This window comes from Sander lucioperca, chromosome 5 (genome assembly GCF_008315115.2).
Source record: "Sander lucioperca isolate FBNREF2018 chromosome 5, SLUC_FBN_1.2, whole genome shotgun sequence".
Taxonomy (NCBI): domain Eukaryota; kingdom Metazoa; phylum Chordata; class Actinopteri; order Perciformes; family Percidae; genus Sander; species Sander lucioperca.
The window spans coordinates 21,847,263-21,874,943 of NC_050177.1; the positions used below are offsets into that span (position 1 = coordinate 21,847,263).

General features: G+C 40.0%; 1 protein-coding gene across 4 annotated transcripts in view; it reads right to left on the reverse strand.

The window, feature by feature from the left end:
• stard13b (StAR-related lipid transfer (START) domain containing 13b) overlaps positions 1–27,681 on the reverse strand; it is a 90,068-nt gene that overhangs the window by 51,172 nt on the left and 11,215 nt on the right. Inside the window, exons 1-6 of one of the 4 annotated variants that reach the window (XM_036001190.1) lie at positions 26,873–27,125; positions 24,505–24,969; positions 23,909–24,330; positions 11,771–11,914; positions 10,488–10,634; positions 2,534–2,570 (exon numbers count right to left, since the gene is read on the reverse strand). In XM_036001190.1, the coding sequence (XP_035857083.1) occupies positions 2,534–2,570; positions 10,488–10,634; positions 11,771–11,914; positions 23,909–24,330; positions 24,505–24,850 (1,096 nt within the window). In that variant the 5' untranslated portion in view covers positions 24,851–24,969; positions 26,873–27,125. Of the gene's footprint in view, positions 1–2,533; positions 2,571–10,487; positions 10,635–11,770; positions 11,915–23,908; positions 24,970–26,872; positions 27,128–27,681 lie in introns of those variants that run through there. The other 3 variants (XM_031297400.2, XM_031297401.2, XM_031297402.2) reach the window with 3 other exon arrangements.

The window sequence follows — 27,681 nt, forward strand, 5'->3', positions numbered from 1 at the left end:
ACTTTCTCCATCCTAAATGGTGCAATGCTTTGTATCAGTGCTGACTAGGAGACAAACAGGCAGGCCATTGTTCAGGAGAATTCAAGGCTGTTAAAAACACTGCAGAGATGAGTGAGATGTAAACCAATGAGAGTTTAAAAAACTCACTAGAGGCTCCTAAAGGCTCCTTAAAAGTTTGTAACGACCGACTGAACACTTCTCTTCCGAGCTTCCGCTAAATGTAGGATTCAAGTGTTATACAATGTGGCAAATGTTTTATCAATGTTACATAAATTCATCAAAGTGCACATCAAATTGTATATGTTTGCAGTAGATGGCATTGCAACCACACAAAAACTGCAAACATATTTTCAGATGCAGAGACAATCATACTCATTACACAAGTTGTTCTTCAATAAGTTGCTATTGTTAACCAGAATGTTTTGATAAAAATGGTGTGTGTGTGTGTGTGTGTGTGTGTGTGTGTGTGGGCTTGTTTAACTATATTCGTGGGGTCCAAAAACCCGGGAGTCCTGTATACTTGTGGGGTCCCGACAGCTTTGTGGGGCCAAAATGCTGGACCCCACAAGTTTAAAGGGCTGTTTGAGGGGTAAGACTTGGTTTTAGGATTAGGGTTAGAATTAGGTTATGGTTAGGGTGAGGGTAAGGGTTAAGGTTAGGCATTTAGTTGTGATGGTTAATGTTAAGGTAAGAGCCTAGGGAATGCATTATGTCAATGATGGGTCCCCACAAAGATAGTGCCACAAACCTGTGTGTGTGTGTGTGTGTGTGTGTGTACTTGCAAACACACTGAAGTAGACCATGTGCATATGAGAGCAATAAAAAGACACTTCACATTTATAACACAGAATACCAACGCTTTTCTCACTGCTGCTTTGCTATTTTGGATCTGGACCCAAAAAATGTGCTTTCCTCTCCTGGACAATGTCATTTTAATGAGGTGGACAATGTTGTTATGGACGATACTGAGAACCATCTGGCCACCTCGTATCCGTGTCATAAAAAGAGGTCTCCTCAGCCCAGCTGTAAAATACAAACAGGGAATATCACACCTAATGTGTCTGACACTCTGCCAGCTTTGTCTTTTTTACAACATTCATCATTCTCCAAGTTATTTTATTATTAGATTCCAGCTGAAACCATATGTTGATTTCATTAACTTGATAACTAAATAACGTTAAAAGTGACACTGTCTCTGGTCTGGTTTATTACAGCCAAGATAAACCATAAAAGAGAAAGAATGTACGCAGCTTGCTATGAAAATCACATAGGAGAAAAATAGAATGATAAATGTATTTGAAGGGAATCTCATTGCCCTGTTGACAAACTTGTTGATGTTATTCATGGTGGTCTCACACTCAGGTTTCCAAGAACTACAGTTAAGAACGACCGGCGATCGGTCACAGCGCATATCTCATACACACCAGCAGACCACACATTAGTTAACTGCTGCATAAAAGTGACATGGAATTTTTCCAGACCATAATGTCCACTTGTGCGTTACCATCATGCACAACAGAGGTCATGTGAGAGTGCAACCTGAGCCTGAAATGGCATCTACCCAAATCCGCAGCTGGCCCCCAAGGGCCACATCACACAGGCCAAATATTTCCCCTCAGCAAAACAGAAACAATGATCTGGCACGCTGCCTAATTTTAACTGCATCCCGCCAAGCAACCAATATATAGAAGGCATTTTAAATGAGAGACATTCTCGAGACACCGGCTGGGAGGGAGCTTGCAGACACCTGTGGCTGTCAGTCTTAGTAACATTGTCTGAGCCCTGAGCAATGCCACCACGCAAGCCACGACACAAGCCAGCGCAGGATCTACTGCAGAGAGATTTTCATGATGTGCCAGCAGCGCAGCAGGACTGACTGTAGACCGACAATGAACAGATTCCCTGAAAGATCAAGCTTCAAAACTAATTAAGACAAAAAAGTCTGTCAAGAACACAAATATATTATATATAATTGTACATTTCAGCAATAAGGTTGCTTTTCTTGCTACATTTTGAATTCCATTGCCCGGTGAACAAGACAGATGTGATATACAGGGAGATTATGTGCTCTTCCAGCTAGATCTTTGCTTAGTCTCTTAGTTAAAATAAACAGATATACACCCTGAAATCAGTGCAAAGACTGCATTGACTGGACATTCCTTTTCAATTCCAATACATGTACATGTGTTTATCATTACATTCGATGTAAGAAAGTATAAATATGAAGGCAATGTGTGGTCTAAAAGTAAGTATTTATTGAGTATTCCGATAACCATTTGGTCACTATTGTACCACATTTACTCATCCATTTTCTCTACCTGCTAAACCTGGGTCACTGGATGCTATCCCAGCATGCACTGAGCAGAGAGGAAGAGAAACGTCCCGGACAGATTGTCAGTGCATCACAGGCTCATGATGGACAGAAAGACACACAGATTAGAGTCTCCACTATTCTGAGGGAGCAACGTAAGCACATTGCAAGAAGCAAGAAGCTGCTGGAAAAAACACACAAAAAACATAAATAATATCTTACCTGCTGCTGCTGCTGCGTTGGTCATCTTATTGAACATCTACAAGACAAAACAAATAACAAAAGATCAGTAACTCTAGCACATTAAGTTTATTTTGAGGGGAGGCCACACATCATGAGGTGGTGGATAGCTGAAACCACGGAAGAGAAATGTAAACAACCAACAAAATTGAGATTTTGGCTTTGGCTACTTGAATGTAGCTCCACTCTAAAAGCGAAGAAAAACATGTCATATTATTTGGCTGTGAAAACCGTTAGAGGCACACACCCAGTTCCCTTAATTCATGGATCGAGGATGTCTCCCTGCATTCTTCAATAGTGCAATCACTGCCGTGATGACAAAGTCAACTACAAGGGCACTCTGAGAGCGCAGAGCTCCGCCAATGCATGCCCTATCTCACAATGTTAATGCAGTGTGGATGGTCCCAGTCGGGAAGTTATTTTTTAGATTTTTCAGACACCACATGAATGCAGCGCAAATGCCCTATCTTGCAATGTTAACCAAAGTGAAAAAAAGAATTTGTGTATCTGCCCTGTGATTTAAATCAGCACCAAAATGGGTTCTTCCATGGTCCATGCTACACCCTTCCACCAAGTTTCATGAAAACCCGGCCAGTCGTTTTTTTCGTAATCCTGCTGACAGACAAACTAACAAACAGACAAACCACAGCGAAAACATAACCTCATTGCTGGAGGAAATTAGAAGAATTCACAGCAGAAATGGTGCCATGATTTAGCACTTGTTAACTCAAAGGCTGCTGTGCTGCACATCAGTCGGCTGTCCCCAATTATCTGTTGTGAATACAGTGTTGATAGGGTTAGGAAATAAAAAAAAGAAAAGAAACACTAGGAGTTTTAAACTTTAAGTATAAAGGACAGCTTTTTAGGCACGTACTGTTTTTCTGGAATGTTACATTGTTTGTATTTGAAAAGTGGTAGGGAAATGGATATAACATCTTGAAAATGAAAAGCAAAATAGGATTCTCACTTAAAACACTGGATGATAGAGGTCCTTGGTTTTAATGGTTAATTTAGCATAACAACAACAATAAAATGACTGAAAGTGTCTTCCTGATATGCACCAGTCAGGATGGCTTCCCCTTCTCTCGCAGAACTCTCTCCTCCCTTTTACCCTCTGTATCCCACTGGTCTGATTTACGCTCGGGTTTGCTTCCCCTGTTACCACGTTTCTCCCCTGGCAGAGACAAAACGCTGCAAAAACTCCCAGCCTGCCTGTTTGCAATACTGTTGACCCTCCGTCATGACAGTCAATTGGCCATCAGCCCACACGGTGCTGATTCAAACTTCCATCAACATATCTGCAAAGGTTTTATTGGCCAGTTGGACCCAACACAATAAGTTGGTCGTGTACTGCATGTTTCATGAAGGCCACGGCCCCCCAGTGTTGTCATGGCAGCAGAAATGCTTGCCGTGTAAAGAAGCACTTGGCTGAATGAGTGACCTATATGGCTGCCATTTTGCTGTGACCACAAAAAGACCTGATTGGTTGGATTAAACAGGACAGGTGGTTCTGTCTTTATTACATGGTCTTTGACACTTTTAGGCCGCACGGCAAATGTAGAGCGGGCACCTGGGAGTCCATTTTTGATTTATTCAGGAGAAGAGGTAGATTTAAAGCATAGAGAGAGTCACAGCCAAGACATGTCTGGCAGGTTACTTTAAACCACCAGGGGTTTCCATGTGGCTCCGGGGTTAGCAGGCTCAACCAATCGGTTGTCTCCATGCACAAAATCCCAACTCTCTGACTCTTACAGACTAACAAGGAAAATAGGAAAACAGGTCATAAACGTATGACTCATACCCTTACAGATGTATATTTTTACCTCTGTTTAAATATGGAAGAGGGGACTTGGGCCTCTGAAAACTATGAGGTGCAGCAACTGATATAGCCCTCATTATTGACTGTGAGATTTGGCACAGTCTGGCAGAATTTCACCACACATCTAAACACTTCTGTAACACAGTTCAAAGGCTGGGTTTAATGTACAGAAACATGGAGCGCCATCATCTCAAATCTACATGTATGTGTCTTTGAAGAGAGGGAAATGCAAACGGACCTGATAAGTTAGTCTCCGAGGACCAGCTTTACACCCAGTTTCAGAAATAAACTTGTGAAAATTAGCACTCCAAAAAGCAGATGCTGGGCCCCAGTGGAGATGTGCTGATTTGACAAGGCTTCAAAGACTTGAACACATCACTCTTTTTTTAACAGCCAAGAGAAAGTATTTCATCCTGGCATACCTTGAGCACTGACACACTTCAAACACATCGCCGTGGTTCAGTCCAACCACAGTCAGATGGTGGACACATGTCAGAGGTTGCAGCTCAGGAAAAGTGACATCCACACAGAGTCCCTTGCAGGGCTGTTGTCAGAGGGAAAACTAGCCTTTGCTTTCACCAACAAGGATGTTTACATGGAGAGACAGGTCTGTGTCGCTGAATGACAGCTGCTGTCCCAGCACAAATGACACCCTGCCTGAGAGTCAACAGGGCAATTACAGGACCGGTCAGTCCCAGTGACCGTCTCTGTCAACACCAATTAAAAGTAGGAACCCTCAACCCAAATATGTCTCTATCCAACATGAACCTAGATCACAGTAAAGAGCTGGCCTCAACCAGATTTTGTGCTGACCAGCAAAGTCAGGATAACCACTACAAACATAAATACAACCAGGGCTGCAAAGATTCATCTCTTGATTCTTTTTTAAATTAATTGACTAATTGTTTTGTCTATAACACATTAGAAAATATGAAAAAATAGTCATCACATTTTTCCAGAGCCCAAGATTGTTTTCACCTTGCTTGTTTTGTCTGCATAACGGTTCAAAAACTCAGACATTTCATTTACAATGATAAAAAAACAAAACAAAGAAAAGTAGCAAATCCTCACATTTAGATAAATAGATTTTTATTGATCCCAAAAAATGGGAAATAACGGTGTTGCAGCAGCAAAATATCAGACACACAGCACACATACAGAGTAAACATTAAATAATAGGAAACAATATACCTAATATTGATATAATAATGAAATAATAATAGAATACTACACAAGCAATATTTAAAATATATACACTTTGGAAATAAAATGTACAACTGTTTCAATAGATATAGATAGAAACTTAATGTGCAAGTTGGGGAGTAAAAATGTACAACTGTTTCACTAGTAAATGTACAACTGTTTCACAGCAGCAAAACAAATGTGAGAGGCTCTGAGCTGTAAATGTTGAGCATTTTTGGTTTGACAAATGATTTTTTTTTTCTACAAGCTGACAATTTATCAACAAATCATTCAGCTCTAAATACAGTGTAAGTCATACAAGAATGGTTTTAAGAATGACTAACACATTTGGTAAAACAGACAAAACTATTTTTGGAGCAACTTTTGAAACTAACTTTAAATGAAAGTTACATCACCTAGGCCCAAAACAGCTTTAAATATCTTGGGGTGAATGTATCTCTAAAACTTAAGGATCTTTACCTCATAAATTACATTCCATTGCTTAAAAAGATTAAGGAAGAATTAGAACATTGGAAAATGCTCCCCATCTCATTTCTCGGACAAATTAATGTAATTAAAATGAATGTTCTGCCCCGTTTTAGCTATTTATTTCAGTCACTGCCTTGTTACTTGGATAAAACATTCTTTAAATCTATAAACAAAATGTTAACCTTTTTCATCTGGAAAAATTCTTTACCAAGAATAGCTTTTAAAACTTTAACAAAATCTAGAGAGAAGGGGGGACTGGGATTACCAGACTTACAGATGTACTATTGGGCCGCCCAGACAAAGGGCCTGATTAGCTGGGTGCAAAGACGTAATAATGCACACTGGATAGACATAGAAGAAGAACTCTGTACTCCTATTTCTACAACATTGCTACCATTCATTAACAACATAAATGCATTACATCAAATAACAAAAACATATGTAGTTTACAACACTCTTTATATAAGATATAAATAAGTTCTGTGGGAATTTTGGCAAAATCTCCAGGCTTTCCCCCTTATCCTTAAACCCAGATCTGCCCCCATCTCTTGGTGGGTCCTTGTTCGCAAAGTGGAGAGGAAATGGTATACATCAATTTCAACAATTGTTTGCCGGGGATACACTCAAGTCCTTTGCTGTTTTAATGTCAGAATATGAAATTCCGAAACAGGTCTTTTATAAATACTTACAAATTCACCATCTAATAAACACCCTAAAAGGGGAAAAACTCCTGTCTTTGGGGCTGACAAATCTCAAGGAGATTTTGGTAAAATCAACATCATTAAAAGGAAAAATATCTGTAATTTATAGTGCTTTGTTGGACCATTACAGCTCCTCCTTGACCCCACTTAGGAACATATGGCAGAAGGATATGGGACGTGATTTTGATGAAGATCAGTGGGATACGATATGTCAGAATGTTTTTTCCTCACTGTCCTGTAATAAAATAATCGAACAAAATTATAAATTCATGCACAGGATGTACCTTACTCCGCTCCGCTTAAGTAAAATGTTTCCTAACTCATCCCCCAGATGTCATTGTTGTAAAACATGTAAAGGGTCGATTATGCATATTTTTTGGGAATGTAGGAAATTGAAATATTTAAGACTGTGAAAACCCCGCTGGACATAACACCAACACGGTACCTCTTTGGTACGGAATTGGACAAGACACTGGACACTACGTGCAGGAAGAGGATTATCATAATGTCCTATATAGCAAAGAAATGCATCTTGCTCAATTGGAACCAACAAAGACCCCCATCATTTAATCTGTTTAAACGAATCCTAAATGAAACTTTAAGTCTGGAACAACGAACATACGCCCTAAAGAATAAGGGGGATGCCTTCCGAAGGATATGGGAACCGCTTATGGACCTCTGACACTGCTATATCATAACAGGGTTTGGCATGTTTACATAACATTCACAAAGGATGAATTGTGATCTGTGACCATGGACTGACTTCATTTAATTTGCTGTATTTTATTATTATTTTTTCTCTTCTGTCTGTTATGTTACTAAAATGTTAAAACTAAATAAAAAGATAACTGAAAAAAAAAAAAAAAAAATGAAAATTACAGTCACTTCTCCTGTAAGACTTGAGTAGAACTTTTTTTCTTTACCCACTTTATAGGGGTAGCTCAGTCAGTAGGGAGTCGGGTTGGGAATCGGAGGGTTGCTGGTCCATACGGACCAAAGTATGGTGGTGGACTGGTAGCTGGAGAGGTGCCAGTTCATCTCCTGGGCACTGCCAAGTTGCTCTTGAGTGCTTGTGGCGCCTTTCCTTTCCTCACTCTGACATCTCCCCATTAGCGCATGTAGAGGTACTGAGCATGTGTGTGTAATTCAGGCCTGTGTGTAATGTGTGTAATAACAACAGAGTGAAAACATTGTAATTTCCCCTTGCGGTATTAATAAAGTATAAATTATTATTATTAGCAGTATTAAAAAACTGCCCGTGATATCAGGCTCAGAAAAATAACTTGAATTGTATACGACAGAATAGTCAGTACCTTAAGTAGGGTTAATAATTAAAAACTTGGAAATTCCTTATTTTAGGACAATGGCTGTTTTCAAATCTTTTGACAAAAGGTGCATACCATCTTCCTAAAGTCGTGTAAGAAAAGATATAAAGAATAAACAATATATATATCTACTTCCAACAAGACAACATCTTAGTCAACACCCAACACATTCCAGCTAAGATTAGCTCTGCCTGCATGATGTGCAGCAGATTGAGGGAGATATGAGGTGCATTCCAGTTTTTAGAGATCATACAGAGGCAAGGGGGGGAGGGGGGGAAGAGAGAGCAAAGGTTGTCGGGCATGTGCCAAAAACTTTTACCAGATACTTCCATAAAACATCTCTAACTAAAGCCATAACTGCCTGTTAAAGCAGGATGTACTGGCTCACACATTCGGCCTGTTGATTCTTAGACTCCGAGACTGGGATTCAATCTGTATCGCATTGTCCCTCCCTGCTGTCACAAGTTTCGTACGGACTCCAGAGCTCTTATGTAAGAATCAGAGGGGACTGAGGAGGAAAAATCTCCCTGCATATGCAAAACTGCGGAAATGTCATCTCCTGTTTATGGAAACCTCTGTTTATGTCACACTTAAACCAGTGCACAAAAATAAAGGATAGTTTGGCATTTTAGGGAATATGTTTATTTGCGTTCTCATATTTACCGTACAGACATGAGAGAGGTATCAGTATTCTCACATAACTATCTGACAGAAAAATCAATACACACATTTCTCAAAATGTCAAACCTCTCCAGAGCACCCAGTTTTCCATGCAGTAAATGGTCTACAGTAAATTTCTCAGACATCACTTTGCCCTACTGAGCTGCTGTTGCACAAAATCCAAGTTTTAATACAAACCTTAGAAGAATTAGCAGTGCAGTATATGTGAAATTATTTTTTTTATTAATTTATGATAAAAATGCATCACTCATATAATCATCAAACGCCCTAAAACATGTCGCTGCTGACCAACGTGATCTCATTCTACTCAAGGTTACACTGCAGCCAAAATACTCTTGTCTCTAACATGTGAACATTCCCAGCTGTCCTCGAGCCAAATTTTAACTCATGCTGAGGTACTTATGGGTTCTATAAAAAAGACAGGTGGCAGCCCATCTGATAACTTCACTTAATTTCATCTGAAGTGTATCCAGCAGTGCCCACAGACTAAATAATTGTCTTTAACTTTTGAAGCTGAACTCTATCTCACCCTAAGAACTCTCAGTGTGATTCCAACATTCGGCAGTCTGCAAAATATATTGGATGTAGTCTAAAAATATCACATGGTAACATGGTGAAAAGGGGTATCACTAAATGAAATGATGAAGTTTAAGAGAATATGCCCGGACGGCTACGTTTTTCTCTTATAAGCAGGTTGTTTGCCACCGCATTGCAGCAGAGCCATCAAGAAAGCACAAAGCACAAGCTGAAAAGCTTTGAATTTAAACCCGCCCGGCATTCTGCAAATCTCTCAGTTGTCTGTTTCTTTTAGGGCCGTTGAATAGTGACATTTATATACTTTGTCCAGCAGAAGTGAGTCCTGCTTGTTTAAGAATGCCTAAGCTGTCCCTATTCTCAATGCAAACCTCAAATATTTACAGATGTAGAGAGAAGAGCAGCTGTACAGAGGGGAGTGTCTGAATTTCAGCTGACCGGTGATGGATTTATCTTAAAAAACAATCTGCTTAAGCAATTGGTGATTATTTTTTTTTCGTCTTCTGTCAACACAGTGACCATGACAAATGGATCAAACATGCGATTGTGAAATGTAGGTTTCACAGAGTGTGATTTTATTCATGAAGGAAACTGATAAGAAAGCGTATTTTGTAAGAGAGGAAATTATTTTTTTTTTTTACAAATGCTGTCATTTTGTTTTTTCAATGTCAGTTTTTGAAGAACTCAACTCAAAACGAAACAGGTGTATAAACACCTAGAACATGATTAGCTCTGGATGTCAATACAGCATCTATTGAAACAAGACTGTTCAGCAAAGTTCAACAACGACTAAAAGGTCCAACTGAATTTCATTTGATTAGTTTCAGATAACGTAATCCAGGAATGAACATTTTAGATATGTGCTAATTAACACAAAGTGCTCATTTAGGACGGACACAGAGTGAACATTTCCCAAGAACTTTAAATTAGCTGGGAGAAATACTTTGTGAAGGGCAGGAAGTAAACAGGTCATGGCAGTCACCCAAAAATGCTAAAGCCAGATTTGAGCTGAAAAAAGAAAAACATGTGCAACCAGTTGTGGAGTTAGACTCAAAGTAATTTAGTAGCTCATAGCCTCAAAGATGAGAATTGGACAACAATACCGCAAGTTTGCATGTACTGGACACACTGGCTGATTGATTTGTCATTGACTCACTTAAACTGTGGGACGCCTGCAGGAAGCTGCTATTCTCAGAGAAACTTACCGTCTTTTTGGTTGTTGCTTGTGTTTCCATTGAGGCGCTGCGAGGAGCAGAAGACCTGTCCTGGCTCGGACATTCCCCCCTGTCTGGTTTCTGGAGAACTTGGTCGTTCAGGGCTGGGTTTAATGTGGACTTTGAAACAGCACCCCACTGCAACAACATCACAACAACAATCAGCACTGGGTCCGTCTCTGTCTGGCCCAACAGACTCAACGGTGGCCAGGGGGAAAGAAAACAAGATGCTGAGGTCAACTGCTGGGGAAGTGAAATCTCTACTCTCAATTCAGCTCGACAGAGACTCACAAAGGAGCCTGTATGTGCGGATCTTCTTTTGAGAGGAACAGAGATTATGACCTTGTCAAATATCCCAGTAAAGATGTCTTGTCTTGCCCAGTCGCCTGCCATTAGTTAAAGCAAGTAATAGTGAATGCCTGGGATGGTTATGCAGATGCCTGGGAGGCATGTGAGCCTCTCTGAACCATTCCTAATGGACCAAATCATACAAACTCCCTTCAATACAAAAGCTCCTCTGTGCGGTACATACATATGGACCCCGAAAGAGCACTTTTGTTCCCAAATGCTAACTCTAGTGGGATATTTCATGAAACATGCCACCATGAGAAGAGCCCTTTTTAGGAACAGAGTTGCTTGGTCCCAGTTGCAACCTCAAAAGCACAATAGCTGTCTGTTCCACCATTCTGACCCGGCTAAAGCACTGTACACTCCAGTATCACATCTGAGAGCTGCAGACCTACATCGTAAAACAGATTTAAGTCAGAAGGACACTATAAGATGGCCTTGACAAAGCCCATAGTGTTGCAGACAGACTATATATTTACACCATATCTCACAAGTCACAGACACAGTTAGGACCCACAAGAGATCAACACACTGAATCAACTTTCACAAAGGCTACTGGGTTTATGGCTTGATTTGAGACAGCTTGTTTGAATCTAAATCTTAATGTGAAACACTTTCTAAAACTCAGCAGGACGTCAAATTCCGATGAACACCTGTTGCTCACAGGTCCGTATAATCCATCGGGATTTTCTCTCCACAGAGCAAAGTAAATTGATTTAGCGTTAAGTTTACAAGCATGACCAAGTATGCAGCATGCGATTCACAGGAATGTGTACAGTACCAACCGTGACCGGGCACATACCACATGCTGCTTTTTAACACAGTTCATTTCTGTGTTTATGTCAAAGCATAAGGGACAAAACTCTTGTCAAACCCTGATGGCAGTAAGGAAGTCATGATGTCAGGCTGCGTGAACACACACTCACCTGTTTCTTGCGGGTTGTGCAGGGTGTGTCGGAGGGGGAGGAGTTTGCACTCAGAGCCTCCTCTATGTCTAGATTAAGCTGGTCCAGTTTCCTCATCAGATGGCTCATTGACTCCGACCAGGGAGACTTGACCTGTGGGGACTCCTGTGGGTAATCAGAGAAGCACTGGTTTAAGAGAAGACAAGCTTCGGCTGCTATTAGAGTAGTGAGTCAAAGATTGAGCCAGTAGCAGCATGTTGATACACTTTTGGGGTCAAGTTTTATCCCAGTTTTCAGTTTTCAAAATTTGTGTATTTGAGCACAATTACTTAGTCTTGTTTAATCTGTTTTCTTTTTATTATTATTTTTATTATGATAATTTTATTATCACAAATTGAACTTTTAGTATTTGAGATCCGCCTCCCCCCCCCACCACCACCACCACCACCACAAAAAATAAACTGGAATTATGTCATGTCGATTTTTATATTTTAAACCCATTTTCAGGTGCTGTTTGAATACAATTTTCTGATTTCTCCTCAAAATCTCAGCATTTTTCCATCATTTCCATCAATTCACACAAATAATTAAAGAAAAATAAGTTGTTTAGTCACATAAACTGCATACATACATTATGCCTACAAACCTTTTCATGTAGGCTACAAACACTCACAGGACTTTGAGGTTAATGTTAAATGTAACGTGTTAATGTCAAGTTCAGATGCATCAAAACTGCCTGCTTAATTATACGCTTCAGCTAAACTTCTTCAAAATCAGAAATTAATTTTCTTAATCTGACTTTCAAACCTGCAGGAGAAATCCGGTGCAAAATGAACCTAGGGGTTAATAACACATGTGTACCAAGTCGACTGTTCTCTGAGATTTGTTTTCATGCTAATTGACTGTGACCAGTTTTATCGCAAACCGCTAATTAGCTTATAACGCTAGTCGTCGGGGCAGAGGGTAAAGTAAAAAGAAATCGCTATTTCTACACCACTAACAAGCGCCACACTTCCACGGTAGCATAATGAGGGTTACATGTAAACTGAAGCATTGAGAACTTTGTAAGTGTACAGACAGTTTATTAAAAAGATAGTTTAGAAAGACAGTACCGTTCACTGTACAGGCAGGCGCCATCTTGGGAAAACAGTCACGCCGTGCAACCAGTACCAGTAACATAGCTCAAGCATGGCGTTCATCGTTCAACTGGTCGTGACTGTTTTCCCAAGATGGCGCCCGCCTGTATACGCAAACGGTACTGTCTTTGTAAACTATCTTTTTAATAAACTGTCTGTACACTTACAAAGTTCTCAATGCTTCGGTTTACATGTAGGGACCCTGATTATGCTACCGTTGAAGTGTGGTGCTATTTTGAGCCTTGTTAGTGGTATAGAAATAGAGATTTCTTTTTACTTTTGCGTGCCACGATGACTAGCGTTATAAGCTAATTAGCGGTTTGTGCTAAAACTGGTCACATTTGATTAGCATGAAAACAAATCCCAGAGAACGGTCGACTCGGTACACGTGTTATTAACCCCTAGGTTCATTTTGCGCCGGATTTTTCCTTTAATTAACACTTTCAGGTAAGGTGAGAGCATCTGTCAATTTACCACACTGCCCTAAACTCAAGAAGAGTTACAAGCAAACCCAAAAAAGTATCTTGTAAATTGCAGACGCTGCATCAGTGGACTTCACTGTAGCCACACATGGAAATGTGATCTCCTCTGCTGTGTTTCGGGGTGAAAGTGCAAAGGCAGAGGGCTCCAGACATGTGTGCCATTCAGAGCATGATGGAATTCCCTGCACTGGCTTTCACTACTCCCCAGACACACCGTGTATATAAATAGACCATCCTTCCACAGACAGGAGCTGTGTCTGAGGATCTAGAGGTCCAGCCTCATAAATCAGCAGGATACACCTCGGTCACCCAAGTATAAATTATGATTGTTGTTCTGCAGAGTCCTGGACAGGCTCACATGCTTCATGCCCTTCGACAGCATCACTGTGGACCACTTTCAAAAATCCCAGACTGAAATCCCAAAACCATTGAGGAGGGGATTTTCTAGAGAATTTCTCTTGTGGAAAATTCCAAAGTTTTTGACACAGTAGTAACATAATGCATTTCCTAGGAAGCCCCTCCTAAAATATAGTTGTTGCAGGAAGTCTGTTAGGATTGTATAACGTATTGTATAACGAGGGCCAACTGAGAAATTTGGCCAACAGGAGGAGGCCTATTTGGCCTATAGTTTGACTTTTTGGATCGAGGAAGATTCATTCTCAGTTCACCCAAGAAATTAGTGAACGGTAACACTTTACTTTAAAGTAATAATCATCTGAGTAAATGGTTACTACGGCTGAACAAACAAAGAAAAGAGCGATGACTTCAGACGATGAAACTTCAAAAACAAGAGAACGTGAGATCCAAAAACACACCTGCAGTTACCGCTTATCGCCATAGGTGCGGCCAGAGAGAATAAAGTTCGAAATTGTAACTTTAAGTTCCCCAATTTAGCATTCATAAGCAGTATATAAACATTTAATAAATGGTTTGTAACTAGGGGTGTGAACCACAGGGTACCTCACGGTATGATACATTATACACAATACCGATAATATCACCATACAGTAATTCTGCGATAATCAATTTATTGCTAGACAATCCTATAATGATACATCACAACATCGGTCTAACTATGAACACAAAATGCCCGTGAAAAGGTTAAGTACAGGTTTTCTTTATTATTTATTGCAAGTCTGTTAGAAAACAGCACAATTCTGCAGCACAAGTTTCTCAATCTGTAAATTAAAATTACAGAACTATGGAGCAACTCTGGGTCCAGACTTTTTTTTATTTAACCTTTATTTAACCAGGTTAGTCTCATTGAGATTTAAAATCTCTTTTTCAAGAGAGACCTGGTCAAGATAGCAGAACAAGTTAGTTACATATAAAAACAATTTACAATCACAAAACAAACACAAAAGAGGCAAAGACAACTCAAGTACATTTCAATTAAATAAAAGTGCCATTAGTTAAAACATTTGCACGTGTGGATGGACTCATGTTCTATGGTTTTAACATAACCTTTAAAATCATTTAATGAAATTAGACACTGTAGTTTGAGTGTTTTCTGTAGGTCATTCCAAGTAGGTGCAGCAAACATGAAAGCCTTTTTAAAACCAAGTACTCTGTGTAAAAGAATGAAATTCAGATATGTAACATGGGAGCCTGCCTAAAATGCCTTTGTATATGAACATATAAAGGTGAGTAAGGCGGCGATTTGACAGAGAGGGCAAATTCACTGTGGAGTAAAGTGTACAGTGATCGTGAGGGGTCTGCAATTTTAAATGAACCTTAAAGCTCCATGATACACAGCATCCAACATTTGAAGACACTTTGATGGGGCATTCATGTACAACAGATCACAATAATCATTAATAGAGAGAAATGTGGCATCGACTAGCCTTTTTCTGGCAGAAAAAATAAAACAAGATATGTCCTAAAGAAAAAAACCTAGCTTCAATTTCAACTTTTTTTACTAGGTTCTGTATATGAAGCTTAAAAGAAAGGTGATCATCAATTAAAAATCCTAAATATTTATAAGATGAAACTACCTCAATTGTTTTACCCTGATCAGTAACAATATTCAGGTCTAAATCTTTTTTCCTAGAGTTTAAAAAGACCATTACTTTGGTCTTCTCAGCATTAAGCACAAGCTTTAATTGATAAAGCTGTGCTTGCACTCTGTCAAAAGCAGTTTGCACAACAATAAATAACAGTGTCATCTGCATAAAAATGGAAAAATGCATGTTGGACATTTTCCCCCATAGTTTATATAAATAGTGAATAAAAGTGGCCCCAGAATGGAGCCCTGGGGAACCCCTTTACAGGTTGATACATATTTTGACATTCGGCCTTCAACTTGCGTAGCTTGAGTCCTATCAGCAAGGTAGTTGATAAACCAGCCCACAGAGTGCTTAGACATACCTACTGATCAGTCTCTGAACTAGTATGCTATGGTCAACAGTGTCAAATGCTTTGGACAGATCAATGAACAGAGACACACAGTGTTTCTTATCATCAAGTGCTTTGACTATATAATTAATTACTTTTATAGCAGCAGTGGTAGTGCTGTGTTTTTTCCTGAAACCAGATTGATGCTTAGATAAAATTGACTGAGCATTTAAGTACTCTTTCACTTAATTACTAACCAAGGATTCCAACACTTTGGCCAATGCTGAAAGTTTGGAAATGGGTCTGTAATTATTAGGCAAGGTTGGGTCACCTCCTTTCAAAAGTGGTAAAACATAAGCAGACTTCCATACCTTGGGAATTTTGTTTGTGACCAGTGAAACATTAAAAAGATGAATCAGAGGTTCAGCTAGGATATCTGCAGCTAATTTCAAGAAGAAAGGTTCTAAGTAATCGGGGCCCGCAGGTTTTCAAGGATTCAATTGTTTCAGGGCTTTATGAACATCAGCAACAGAGAAGGAGCTAAGACTGAAAGTGTTGTCGTCAGTAATAAAGGTATCATTTACAGGCTCCAACACCGTAGGGGCAACAGAGTCAAACAAGAACCCAGATAATATGAAATGCTCATTAAAACAATTTAACATTTCTACTTTGTCAGATATAGTCACACCATTCTTAACCAGAGACAACGGAAAACCTGTTGGTTTAGTAGATGCAGATAATGATTTAATAGTTTTCCAGAATTTTTTTGGGTCATTTAGATTCTCGGTGGTTTCAGAAGAAGAAGAACAGTGAAGTGAATCTGTTTCGCAACTGTCTGAAAACAAGCCAGTCAGCGTCAGTATCTGATTTCCTTGCTTTTGCCCATGCTACATTTCTTTCGTGGAGCAAATTAGATATCTCAGAAGTAAACCAGGGATTGTCCCGCCCCTTAATTCTAAATTTATGAATAGGTGCATGTCTATTCAGAATATCAAGAAAACTGTTCTGAAAGTAGGTCAGGGCTAATTCCACATCATCAATCAGGGCAATTCTACTCCAGTCAAAATAAAGTAAATCATGTAAAAAAAACCCTGCTCAACAAACATTTTCATATTTTGCCTTTCAATAATACGAGGTGCAGACTTGGGCACCTTCGTGTCTCTAACAGCAGCAATCACACAGTGATCACTCACATCATTAGCAAAAACACCTATATAAACGTGGCTGGGGCATCTGTTACTTTCCTCAGACTGCTGTGTGCCATCCCGTTGAAAACCTCTTCCTCTTCCGCTCGTTAACTTATCTCAGAGCCCGTCTACGGAGAGCCTGTTCACTCCCTATTAAGCCCCATTGTACTGAATTTGGTTGCAGTTCCACCAGAGTTCCACTGGGGGTGATCGCGAGCGAGTGCAAAATGAATGGGAGTCTATGGAGCTAGACGGCTAAATTTGTCTCTTTCGCCTGATTGTCGTTGAGAAATCTCAGATTTGATTGTAGTTTTTGCAAGTTCAACATGGATTATAGGTCAAAAGTTGAATGAACGAGTTTCAATTTCTTACAGGTTGAGTCATTGTTGTCCATAACACGCTAGCATTCTGCTAATGAATGCTGATTGGTCAATGAAGGACTGATTACGACCAGAGATCCCACCTGATGGCGTCCGAAGTGGAACCAGAATGTCAGAGTGAATATTTCGGTGTGGTCTAAAACATTAGCAAACCTCTTTCTAGCACGTGTATTGACAGGGAGAGTCTAACCTGTTAGCGGTGTTGTATTAACAGGGAGAGTCTAACCTGTCAGCTGTGTTGTCGATATCTCAAGAGAAAAAAGGAAGTGACTCAGAGCTGGCCGTAAAGCAGTATCTCTGGCCATACGATGTGTATGATGTCATTGACATTTTAAAAAGCTTTTTAGAACAAAAAAGCGACTTTAAAAAAATCTAACACCCAGCAGTGTGTATTTTCTTAGCCTCCCCTTTCAAATGCAACATTCAAATTACTAGACAAAAAATGATATCCTGAGAAAAGTGGATTTTGAGGGGTATAGCTCCATAGACCTCCATTCATTCTGCACTTGCCCTTATTTTATTCATTCAAATATCGATTATCGTATCGCACGAAGGACAACGTTATATTGCTGTATCTATATTTTGTCCCACCCCTATTTATAACACACTATAATGTAGTTGTATGCAGCTATAAGGATATTTTTTAAGTGTTTATTATTGCACACTAATAGCCAACAGCTTCTGCTATGAAGACATGTTATTTTATGTTTTACTATATTGTCTTTTATTATCTGTTTATACACCAGCCAGTAGTTGCGGGTGCCAGCAGCAACTATTAGATGGAATCAGTATCTTTGCACAAAACTGAATTTTGCATCAGAAGACAAATTCTACATTATTTCTGATCCTCAACAATAACCATCCAGTAAAGTAAATTATCTAAATATTTAAAAATGTAATTGGGGAAACCCCCCAGTTCTCTCAAGAGAGTCATAGTGCTTGATCATTCCACTGCATTTTACCCTGGCTTCATTACATTGTTCAAATTGAGATTTTATGTGATTAACCCAACTCCAGGCTTCAACATGTCTCCTCAGAAACCTATGGATGACATTACAGATAGCTGTATGTCTATGTGTTTCTACAGTCAATGGTCCTTTGATGTTCATTGACTCCACCCTAATTTAAAAACTGCGTACACAGACAGTTAAAATTCCTTTTCTGGAATTAAAACTAAATACTGTGACTGAGCCCTGGGTACTGCCGGTCATTTCTAAATCAAGCCATTATTCCATTTATAACATCAAGTATCTCAATGCACAATCATTTCATTGAAGGGACTGGTCAATGAATTTTCTCATGGGAAACCCCCACTGTGTCTTGGACAGGGGGGTGTGGTTCCTGTCAGAAGGGCTTTGATATACTTTTGAAACTTGACACTTGTTTTAGTATTTTAATTGATTCACTGTGGGTTGACTAAAAATAGAAAAGAGAAAGTGGAGTCCAAATGAGGACAGGCCAGCATGTGGCATATTTTGAGAGTGTTTGTAATTACTGTGAAATCCATAGAGTGTTTACGTCCTGTAACTGTCAAAAAAATACTATTCAGTTCAAGAAATTGAGAGTTTGGTTTCATACGTCTCTGTAAATACGTCATCATTTGGCATATGTCAGTAATAGTATGCCTTTCTACAGTTGTGACAAGCTTCCCACAAGCTGCAAATCATTCTCCATCAAGCAGTACATCTGACACGTTACAAACTTAGGCACTGACAAACCTGACACTTGACATTCTATGTTGCATTCTCCCTAAATTATGAGGAATTAAGGGACCAGACACTAGACGGTCCATTTACCCTGCTGACCACCCAGTGTCAGCTGACTGACCCAGCACTGGGAGAAAGGGCCTTTTTCCACTCAATCCCTTAGGAATGACCTAAATCTGGCCAATTCCCTGCTGACCTGTGAGGCCTGAGGGGTCCCCTGGGGTCACCAAGAGGAAAAAATAAAGCTTCCCTTCTCTGCTATGTCGGCCCTGCAAGCGTGGTGCTGACCAAGGAATATCAAAGGTTTGACATGGGCTCAGTATGTTTAGACAGCTCAATCCTCCGTGTCTGCTTAAATGGACAGTTCACCCCAAAATTAACAAAACATATTTTTCCTATCGTCTATCAATCTAGATTGTGAGTTACCCAGTGTTGGAGATCTTGGCTGTAGAGATGACTGCCTTCCCTCCAACATAATGGAACTAGATGGCACTCGGCTTGTAGTGTAGTGAAAAACTCAACAGCAATGTCTATTTCAGAAATTATGACCTGTAGGAACTATTTTCTATTTTCTTTCCTACGAACTACACCCGCCAACCATATCACCACGGAGAAGGAACCGTACTCATGGACGAGAGGCTCGTGGCCTGACATTGCTAGCTTGTGAAGATGCTAACCGATACTGCTAGCTCACCTGAACATCTAATAGTTCCAACATGAAACTGCACACAACCAGGTCTTTGGATTATCAGGTCATAATCTTTGGAAAGATACATTGCTGCCTGTCGAGTCTTTCGAATGTTTTTTTTTTTTTGGCTCTTGCAGCTCAACAAGCCAAGTGCCACCATTTAGGCTGAACTGTCTCTTTAACAAATAGAAAAACCTTCACATACTTTTGTACTTAAGACTGATCTATGACGAATTGTGAACATCCACTCCACTCGCACTCTACAGCTACCGCTGTAATAATAAGTGTGACAAGAATAATGTAAATGAACCTTTGCTCAAACTTTCCCCTCCATGTAAGCCTAATAATAGGATACTAGTTCAAAGAAGTTAACATTGATTCCCAGAAAACCCTCCAACACACTTCAGTTTCTTTTTCCATCTTTCCAAGATATTCTCCAGGGAGCATCAGTGTCCTCACAGTTTAAAGACAAGATATTCCTGTTGCTATTTATAGAATAAGAGACTTAAAGTTGTCAGCAGTGTGGACATTTGTGTGATTTGAGGACTTCTTTTTATATTTTAAGGTGTGACAAAATGGATGGTGGTATGGTTGGTTATAACACTAATAATTTACAAATCGACCTGTGACCAGGAACATATAACATATTCATAGCTGTAGTTTCTTTTTATCATCCTGAGATCAATGTGACCAAAATGTTTGTACAATTAGTTAATAAGCACCAGATTCAAAGGAATGAGAAGAAATTTATAAAAAAAAAAAAAAAAAAATCACATGTGAGTTGCACACAAATCCTCCTGTCTACACATCGGTGGGTGTACATTCCTCCAACAAATAACAAGACAGGGACTGGCCTAACTGTTTGAAAGTGAGTCTATGGATATTATGTATTGACTTAAAGATCTGGAATTAAGCTGTTCTGATGGCAAGCACCAACCCTAATATTCTAAGCCAAATTAATGTATTTTGTATGAGAAAAGAAAATGAAAGAAGCTGAAGATCTTGCGAGCTGGACTCCTAATTGACCCCTGGAGTCAGACAAACACAAATGCAAGAAACAGATGCCCTATTCTGGCACATGCTCAAGCCAAATCTGGAACACATTCACGCTGTCTCTTTTCAGTGACATCCCCACTAGGTGCTGTTTAGGTATGTGGGCACTTCTACTTAGAATGAGACACATTCCACAGAGGGCTTGACGCTCAAGTGAGACACTACCCTTAATTCATCTCTTCGTGCCTTTCCCCTCGATCCGGCCCCGGCAATTGTGTGAAGTCCTCACACCATGGCAACTGAGCTGGTATGAGTCAATCCGTTAGCTAAATTCATTAATGTTATCTTCTGGGGACAACAAAATGTGAGCTGACTATAACTTTATCAGCGTAAATTGGCCACATTGTTAACCCGAACACAGTGGCTTTGACATGGAAATGAGGAGTTAAGTGTGCGAGCTCTGGGCTCGGTGCCTAGTCTGTGCCACCCACAGAGAGTGCCACAGATCACCATGGAGGTAGCAGTCGGTCATGCGAAAGGGCAATGGCTACCTGGCTACTTGGAGGAATAAATTACACTCTTAATATCCTGCGATGCAAAACAGCAACTGAACACAGCCACTGCCATGTCTGTAGAGTAGGAAGGATAGGTAAAGAAATGTGTATTTTAGGGGCATTTAGTCACAGCTGAGCTATGATGCAAGCAGGGGGGAGTCATGAGATGGCACACAGTGCAAACACTATGCATACAGTGCCCTCATATGGTTCATGTGAATAACTGCATCCATGTGCTATTCCAGTAATAATCCTTTCTACCTACACTAACACTTGAATATCTTTTATAAAAAATTCAAACACAGATGTATGTTTACAATGTATCAACAACTATAATAAAACATGAAGTTCAATCAATACTGACTCCAGTTGGGGCATTCTGCAGTCAGGTTATTTCTTAATTTTTGACAGAGTTGTATATCAGGTACTATCATGCCAATACTTGTTGTTCTAATTACAATAAAAACGTATCCATGCATAAATAATGAATGTTGGTCTTTATGCTGTCATTATTTTGTCTTTATATAAAGTTTTATAAACAGTGTGGGGTTATTGGGATGCAGTTCAAGTGTTTTTCTTATACAAATAAGACTAATTTTCAAGATGAATATAGGTATTGGGCTCTTGTTTAGCTTTTGACTCTTTCTAAGCATTAGTTTTAAAGGTTGTTTAAGAAAAAAAATCATTTAAGATCTAATTAAGTGCATGACCATTTCAGTTCGGTTGAATTTTTCATGCAATGATTGGCTTGTGTGTGTGTGTGTGTGTGTGTGTATATATGTGTATATAAAGTGATATGTAGTTGAGAAAAATAGCTTGTTTTCACTCTTATTTTCAATAAATTTTTCTTCCCAGCCTGTTGAAATTGTAGAGCGCCCTACAGCGATGTCAACATCACAGCCCCCCCATACGATAACAGAGCTTGTGGTGTGAGAAGCATTAACCTGCTGCCCTATGATAATATGAACAACAGGCTCCCTGGATTCCCTGCATTTCTTCAACTCTTCTCCAAAACAACTCATTCAAAGCAGAGTGTCATTCTGCACTTAAAGCTGGCATTACCTCAACATCTTACTGAACACACAGAGAAGCTAATCCCCACCAGCCATTTACTCTGCCCTGTTTACATGTGCGCTATTATTGACTGTTTAAGAAAAGGAGGACAGTTAAGCAGTCATTGGATATGCTCCCTCCAGTAACTGAACACATATCTAACAGATTTGAACATATTTATGAATGTTCATATGAGGCTTTAAAAAGGGCAATAACAAGCAGGGATGAGAAGTTACAGGACGGTTACAACTGAGGTCAGGGTAAAGGTTGTGTGAAAAAGAGACTGACATGTGCCTTGACCCGTTAAAGATAAAGAGAGCGCTTCAGTAATGGAAGTCTAAGTTCAGTGCTAATACGGCCCGCTTTGGGTTCTGTCAAAACACCGCTGCCTGTTGAGGGAGTGGAGAGAAAGCAGAAGCTGTTTGCATTCCTTCTGGATCGGCATTTGTCCAGTACAAATGTGAGGTCAGTGTACTCCTACACACTTAAACCAACTATGTATTATCTTACAGTGTAATGATGTCAGCTGCTGGGGAGCTGGCAAATATGGACTCTCCCACTGGGGTCATTTCCTTGAACAGACCAAACGAAGCTAAATAATGCTACTTCAAGTCCATTTTCTTTTAGATCACAATGTTTTCTAGATTTCTATACACAGGGTTTTAATTGTCTTTGACTGATTTATATTCTACTTGTATTTGGGGTATTTGGGCGTATCCATCACCAAACAGTTGCTGCAACTGTATTAGCCTACTTGTCTTGATTTTAATTTTACTGTCTAAAATGTTTTATTTTAATTCCCCTTAAAACGCTCATGTGGATTTATTACATCTGAAACACAATTTGCATATTTAACAGTGATACATTTCCATGCACACAAGATTTTCGGACACGGCTTTAAGGTATTTCATTTGTGAAATGTAAGACATCACATGAGAAAATATACATAAGCCTTCACATTCACTTTTTGTAAGGAACAAAAATCTCATGTGAAATAATTTATCTCATGCGAAACAACATTTTGCATGTAATAAAGTGACATACGGGCACATGTGCTATATGGACGTTTCCCATGTGCGTATTTGTAGTTGTATAAGTTATTCACTCTACTCGCCAGACGTTTGATCTTATTACAGTGGAAATCTCCGGCACCACCTCTGCATACCCACTAGATAAGGGAAGTTCTTGGGTTTGTCAAATTGGAAAGAATTAGATGTATACTAACTGGCTCACTGAGAAAATTCAATAAAATATGGGACCTCTTTCTTTCAATTCATTCGAGACGTGCATTTTTCAAATATCCCGGAGTGATGTACTTACTGATATGACATGACAGGCAGCAGACCAGCCCACAGCCTATTTTTTCTTTGTCTCTTGTTTGTAGTGTTTGTATTGTCTTAATAGTGCTCTGTCTTTGCTTTAACATTTGCATGATACCCTGTTTGGACCAACTTTGCACTGTTCATTGTTTTGTCTACATCATTGTTGAAAAATTAATAAACAGATTGGATTAAAATAATACATTATAAAACAATAAATAAAATGATTATAAATAAATCTCGACATGAATCAATACGTGATTAATTCTACAATGCAAAGGGCAACAGTGAATAATAGTGGATGACTTGAAATCAACAACAGCGTACCTCCTTACTGCTGGTGTCCTCCTCTGCTTCATAACCCCAGTCTGTGGCCGCGGGAACGATTTCTGCTTGGGCACTCACAGCGCCTCTCGTCTTCAATTCGCCTTTGCTCATTTGTCTGTGGTTGACAAGATACTCTCTACTCTGAGGCAACTCTGGGAACACATCATCATCATCACCATCTTCATCATCATGATCATCCTCCTCCTCCTCCTCCAGTGAAGACTGTCCATCGTCAGAACTCTCATTGACAAAAGCGTGGCCGTCGGCTCCGGAGGGACAGGTGAAGTGGGAGAAGGTGATGGAGCTCGGTTTGTGCTTCACAATGCGTGGGAGATCCAGGACTCTCCGGTCGGAAACAGGGACAGTCACAGGGACAGTGAGGGTAGGAGTGGAGTCCCCATTGAGGATGGGACACGGGTCCTCTGGAGGCAGAAAGACATGGCCATTTGAGATTGGCTCTAACCTCCTGAAGTCTGTTTTCAAATCTACTGTCTGACCAGCATGATTATAAACCACCTGGTCTGAGTGGCCTTCTGCAACAGGAACAGGAAGTGAACAGCAGCAGTCATTTGACCTAGGTAAAGTGGTCAAAATACCTGCATCATGAAGCTGAGCTGAGGCCAGCGGACTTGGCTGCGGGGGTGCTTCACTGGGAATGACTGACTGTTCACGCTCCTGTGCATACACAACTTCTGCAAATTCAATGTTTTTATGACTGACACAAACAAAACTCTTCTTCAGCTTGTGTATGTCCTCATCTGGCTCCAACAGCGAGCTTTGGGCTTCAGGGAGACAATTTTCTCCTCTGTGGTCTGCTGAGCCGTTAGCGGAGAGAGCAGAGCTTTCTGAGGTCAACTCTTGTCTTGAGAAGGCTACTTTTTGCAATCCTGAAGCTGTCCAAGACTCACATCCCTCCAAATTCACCACGGGTGGAATCTCCATTATTGTTTTATTCTACAGTTTCTCATAATTCAAAACATAAATCCAGAGGTACTTGTGCTTGATGTATCGGATGGCCATTTTAAATCCAAGATGTTCAGTCAAACCACACAGCAGACGACCTGAAATAAACAGAAATGAAAATATGTGAATGGAATGTAACACATCTGACGAGCCCAGAGAGATGGAGATTATTTCCAAAGACAATAAAGGCACCACAGCATGGACTATACATACTTCTTAGATTGTTTCCATATGTCTGTGTGTCCTGTAATGAGTCTCAGTGTACTACCAGAGTTTAAGGTAGAGCTTCTACATTCAGCTCTGAACAGCTCTGACTGCGTGCCATCCAGCGAGAAGTTTGCTGTGAAATTCAACATCTGGCTCAGGCTGGGCTGTTCAAGTCTGGATCTGTTTCACACACGATCATGGTGACATCACTGCACGGAGGAATCTGACTGCTCTGTCCCAGTCGGTGATTTACTACGCGCTACACCATTCATCAGGGCAGACGATGTCCCGGGTCGACTATGGTTAACATCCCACTCACCCCTTCATTAAGTCCTTCTTCAAAACACACCTTGGACAGGTCCGAGACATCCAAAGTGCACACGGAAAAGCAAACAATTGCATTATTGTGCTGCTACAGATGATTATGATCTTGTTCAAGCCACTAAGACTTTCCTCAGAGGACATTTAAAGACCGGATAACAGTGCAACTGAACCAAGAAACTTCCAAAACAAACATAACCTACACAAGACCTGCTGAGTCCAGTCGACATGTTTCCTCCCTCATGTTTAAACAGCAACAACACTTTTATATATGATTATTCTGGAAAACAATCAGTTGTTTCAGTGTATTTTTGTGAAATGCATAACACAGCTACAGAAAGTTAAAATTTAAACTGATTTACATAATAGTAACGTGTCTCTGCTGTTACTGTGAGAAAGCTGCAGTTGGCAGGACCTTTACCATGGCCTTGAGACACTTGACAAACAACCACCCACACACACACACACACACACACACACACACACAAACACACTATTTGGCTTTTAGGACACAAGCAGATAAAGCAACCTCAGACAAGGACACAATCTAACTCTAAAGATAATTTTTTTATAAATCTGGCAGGGTAGTGGAAAACTGGAAAGTCTGCCACACAGTATGAATACAGTATAAATAATAAGTAAATTAAATGCTGTGTGGTACCTCCCGTAAAACCTGTCCCTACATGTTTTTATTTTTTTTATTTTACCATATATCACATACATACATGACATTCAAAATAGCTAATAAAACCACACCCCTACCTGTGCACCCCTCATACAAAATCAGTTACAATTGTATTTGCCATTTTCCAATTTCCATCAAATTTCCATTTATTTTTTCTAATAATTTTTTCTTCTATATTGACTTTAGGAATGCTTTCACGGGTGCCCATGTTTCAGCATATTCCATCTCATTCTCTCGCAGTTTAAAAGCTATCTTTTCCAACTTAATCATTTCAATTGCTACAGTGATCCATGCTATCTCTGTAGGTGTATTAAAAGCATACAGTTATTCATATGACCTTCTTTGTGACCAAAGGGCTGCCTTTGATTTTTCCTGTCCCCACACGGTGAATGTAAAGGGAGTGTACACGAGATTAGGGTTCCTTCCAAGAAACCCCTCTTTTAAAAAACACTTTGCAAAGAGGCTCTCATTATTCTCAAATGAATGCAGTGCAGATTTAACTGGAGGGAAGAAGTCACAGAGAAGAGAAAATGAACTGGAAGTGTTGACTGGCAAGCCAAGACCACAACTTATTTAGAAGAGTGAAAAAAAAAAAAATCCAGTGTTGGAAGATTTTCAACAGAAATGTCCCGAACAAGTCTTCTCATGCAGAAACAACCTATAGTATAACTTTCTCAACTCAGCCAAGGAGGATTAGCAAAGAGAAGAAATTAATAGTTGTCATTTGTTTCTTCATCATAACCAGACACCAGTGAGATTCAAAGGGAAACAGAAAAAATAAGACTCACCTGTTGGGTGGAAAAAAGCTGTCTGTGTTGCCCAAACAGTGTCACCGAGAGCATGGCAAAACAGTGGCAGTGAGGCTTGTCCATGTAAGAGCAGAGAGGGTTGCCCACACTTACGTCCCCATAGGCCTATTCTGCTAAGTGGCAAGCTTGTCATCACAACCACCACCCCCTTCCTCTTGTGTTTCCCTAGGGGGCTGCAGGAGGGTTCGGTTAGCAGTGACTAAACCATTCAGAATATGCGTAAGAGCAGGGAGTGTGTACTCGTTGGGAGATGGAAAGAGGAAGAGAAAGGAGGCAGAGGGTGGAGGGAGAAAAGAGGGAGGGAGAGAGTGGATGGGAGGTGGAGGGAGCAGCAGTGGTTGGCACTGTAAAAGAACAAGGTGTAAAGGGTTTCTTTCCAGCTCTCACAAACAGGCTGTAAGGAATGGCTGACTTCACCAGCCCAAGCTGTGCAGGAGCAAGATGAACTGCAGCCCTGACCCATGGCTTCAAAACACCGGGCCGAGGAATGCTTTCAAGTCAAAGGGGAAAGCTGGGAAGCACCATGATTTACTGGAGCATATTAAATATAGAAGATGATATCACCACGAGAGGATTTGATGCTGAACTGAAACCAAAAGCATGTTTCCTCAAGTTTTTATATGACTATATTTAGAAAATGAGCCAAGTTGCAGTGTCACATTATATATTATAAACTGACAGGATGTTGAATGGTATGTTAGGGCAAATCACTCACTATTGATAGTTGATTCCCATTCTGTGTCTTAAAAAAAAGCAAAAATGTACTTGAACAATCAGGGAATATCCAA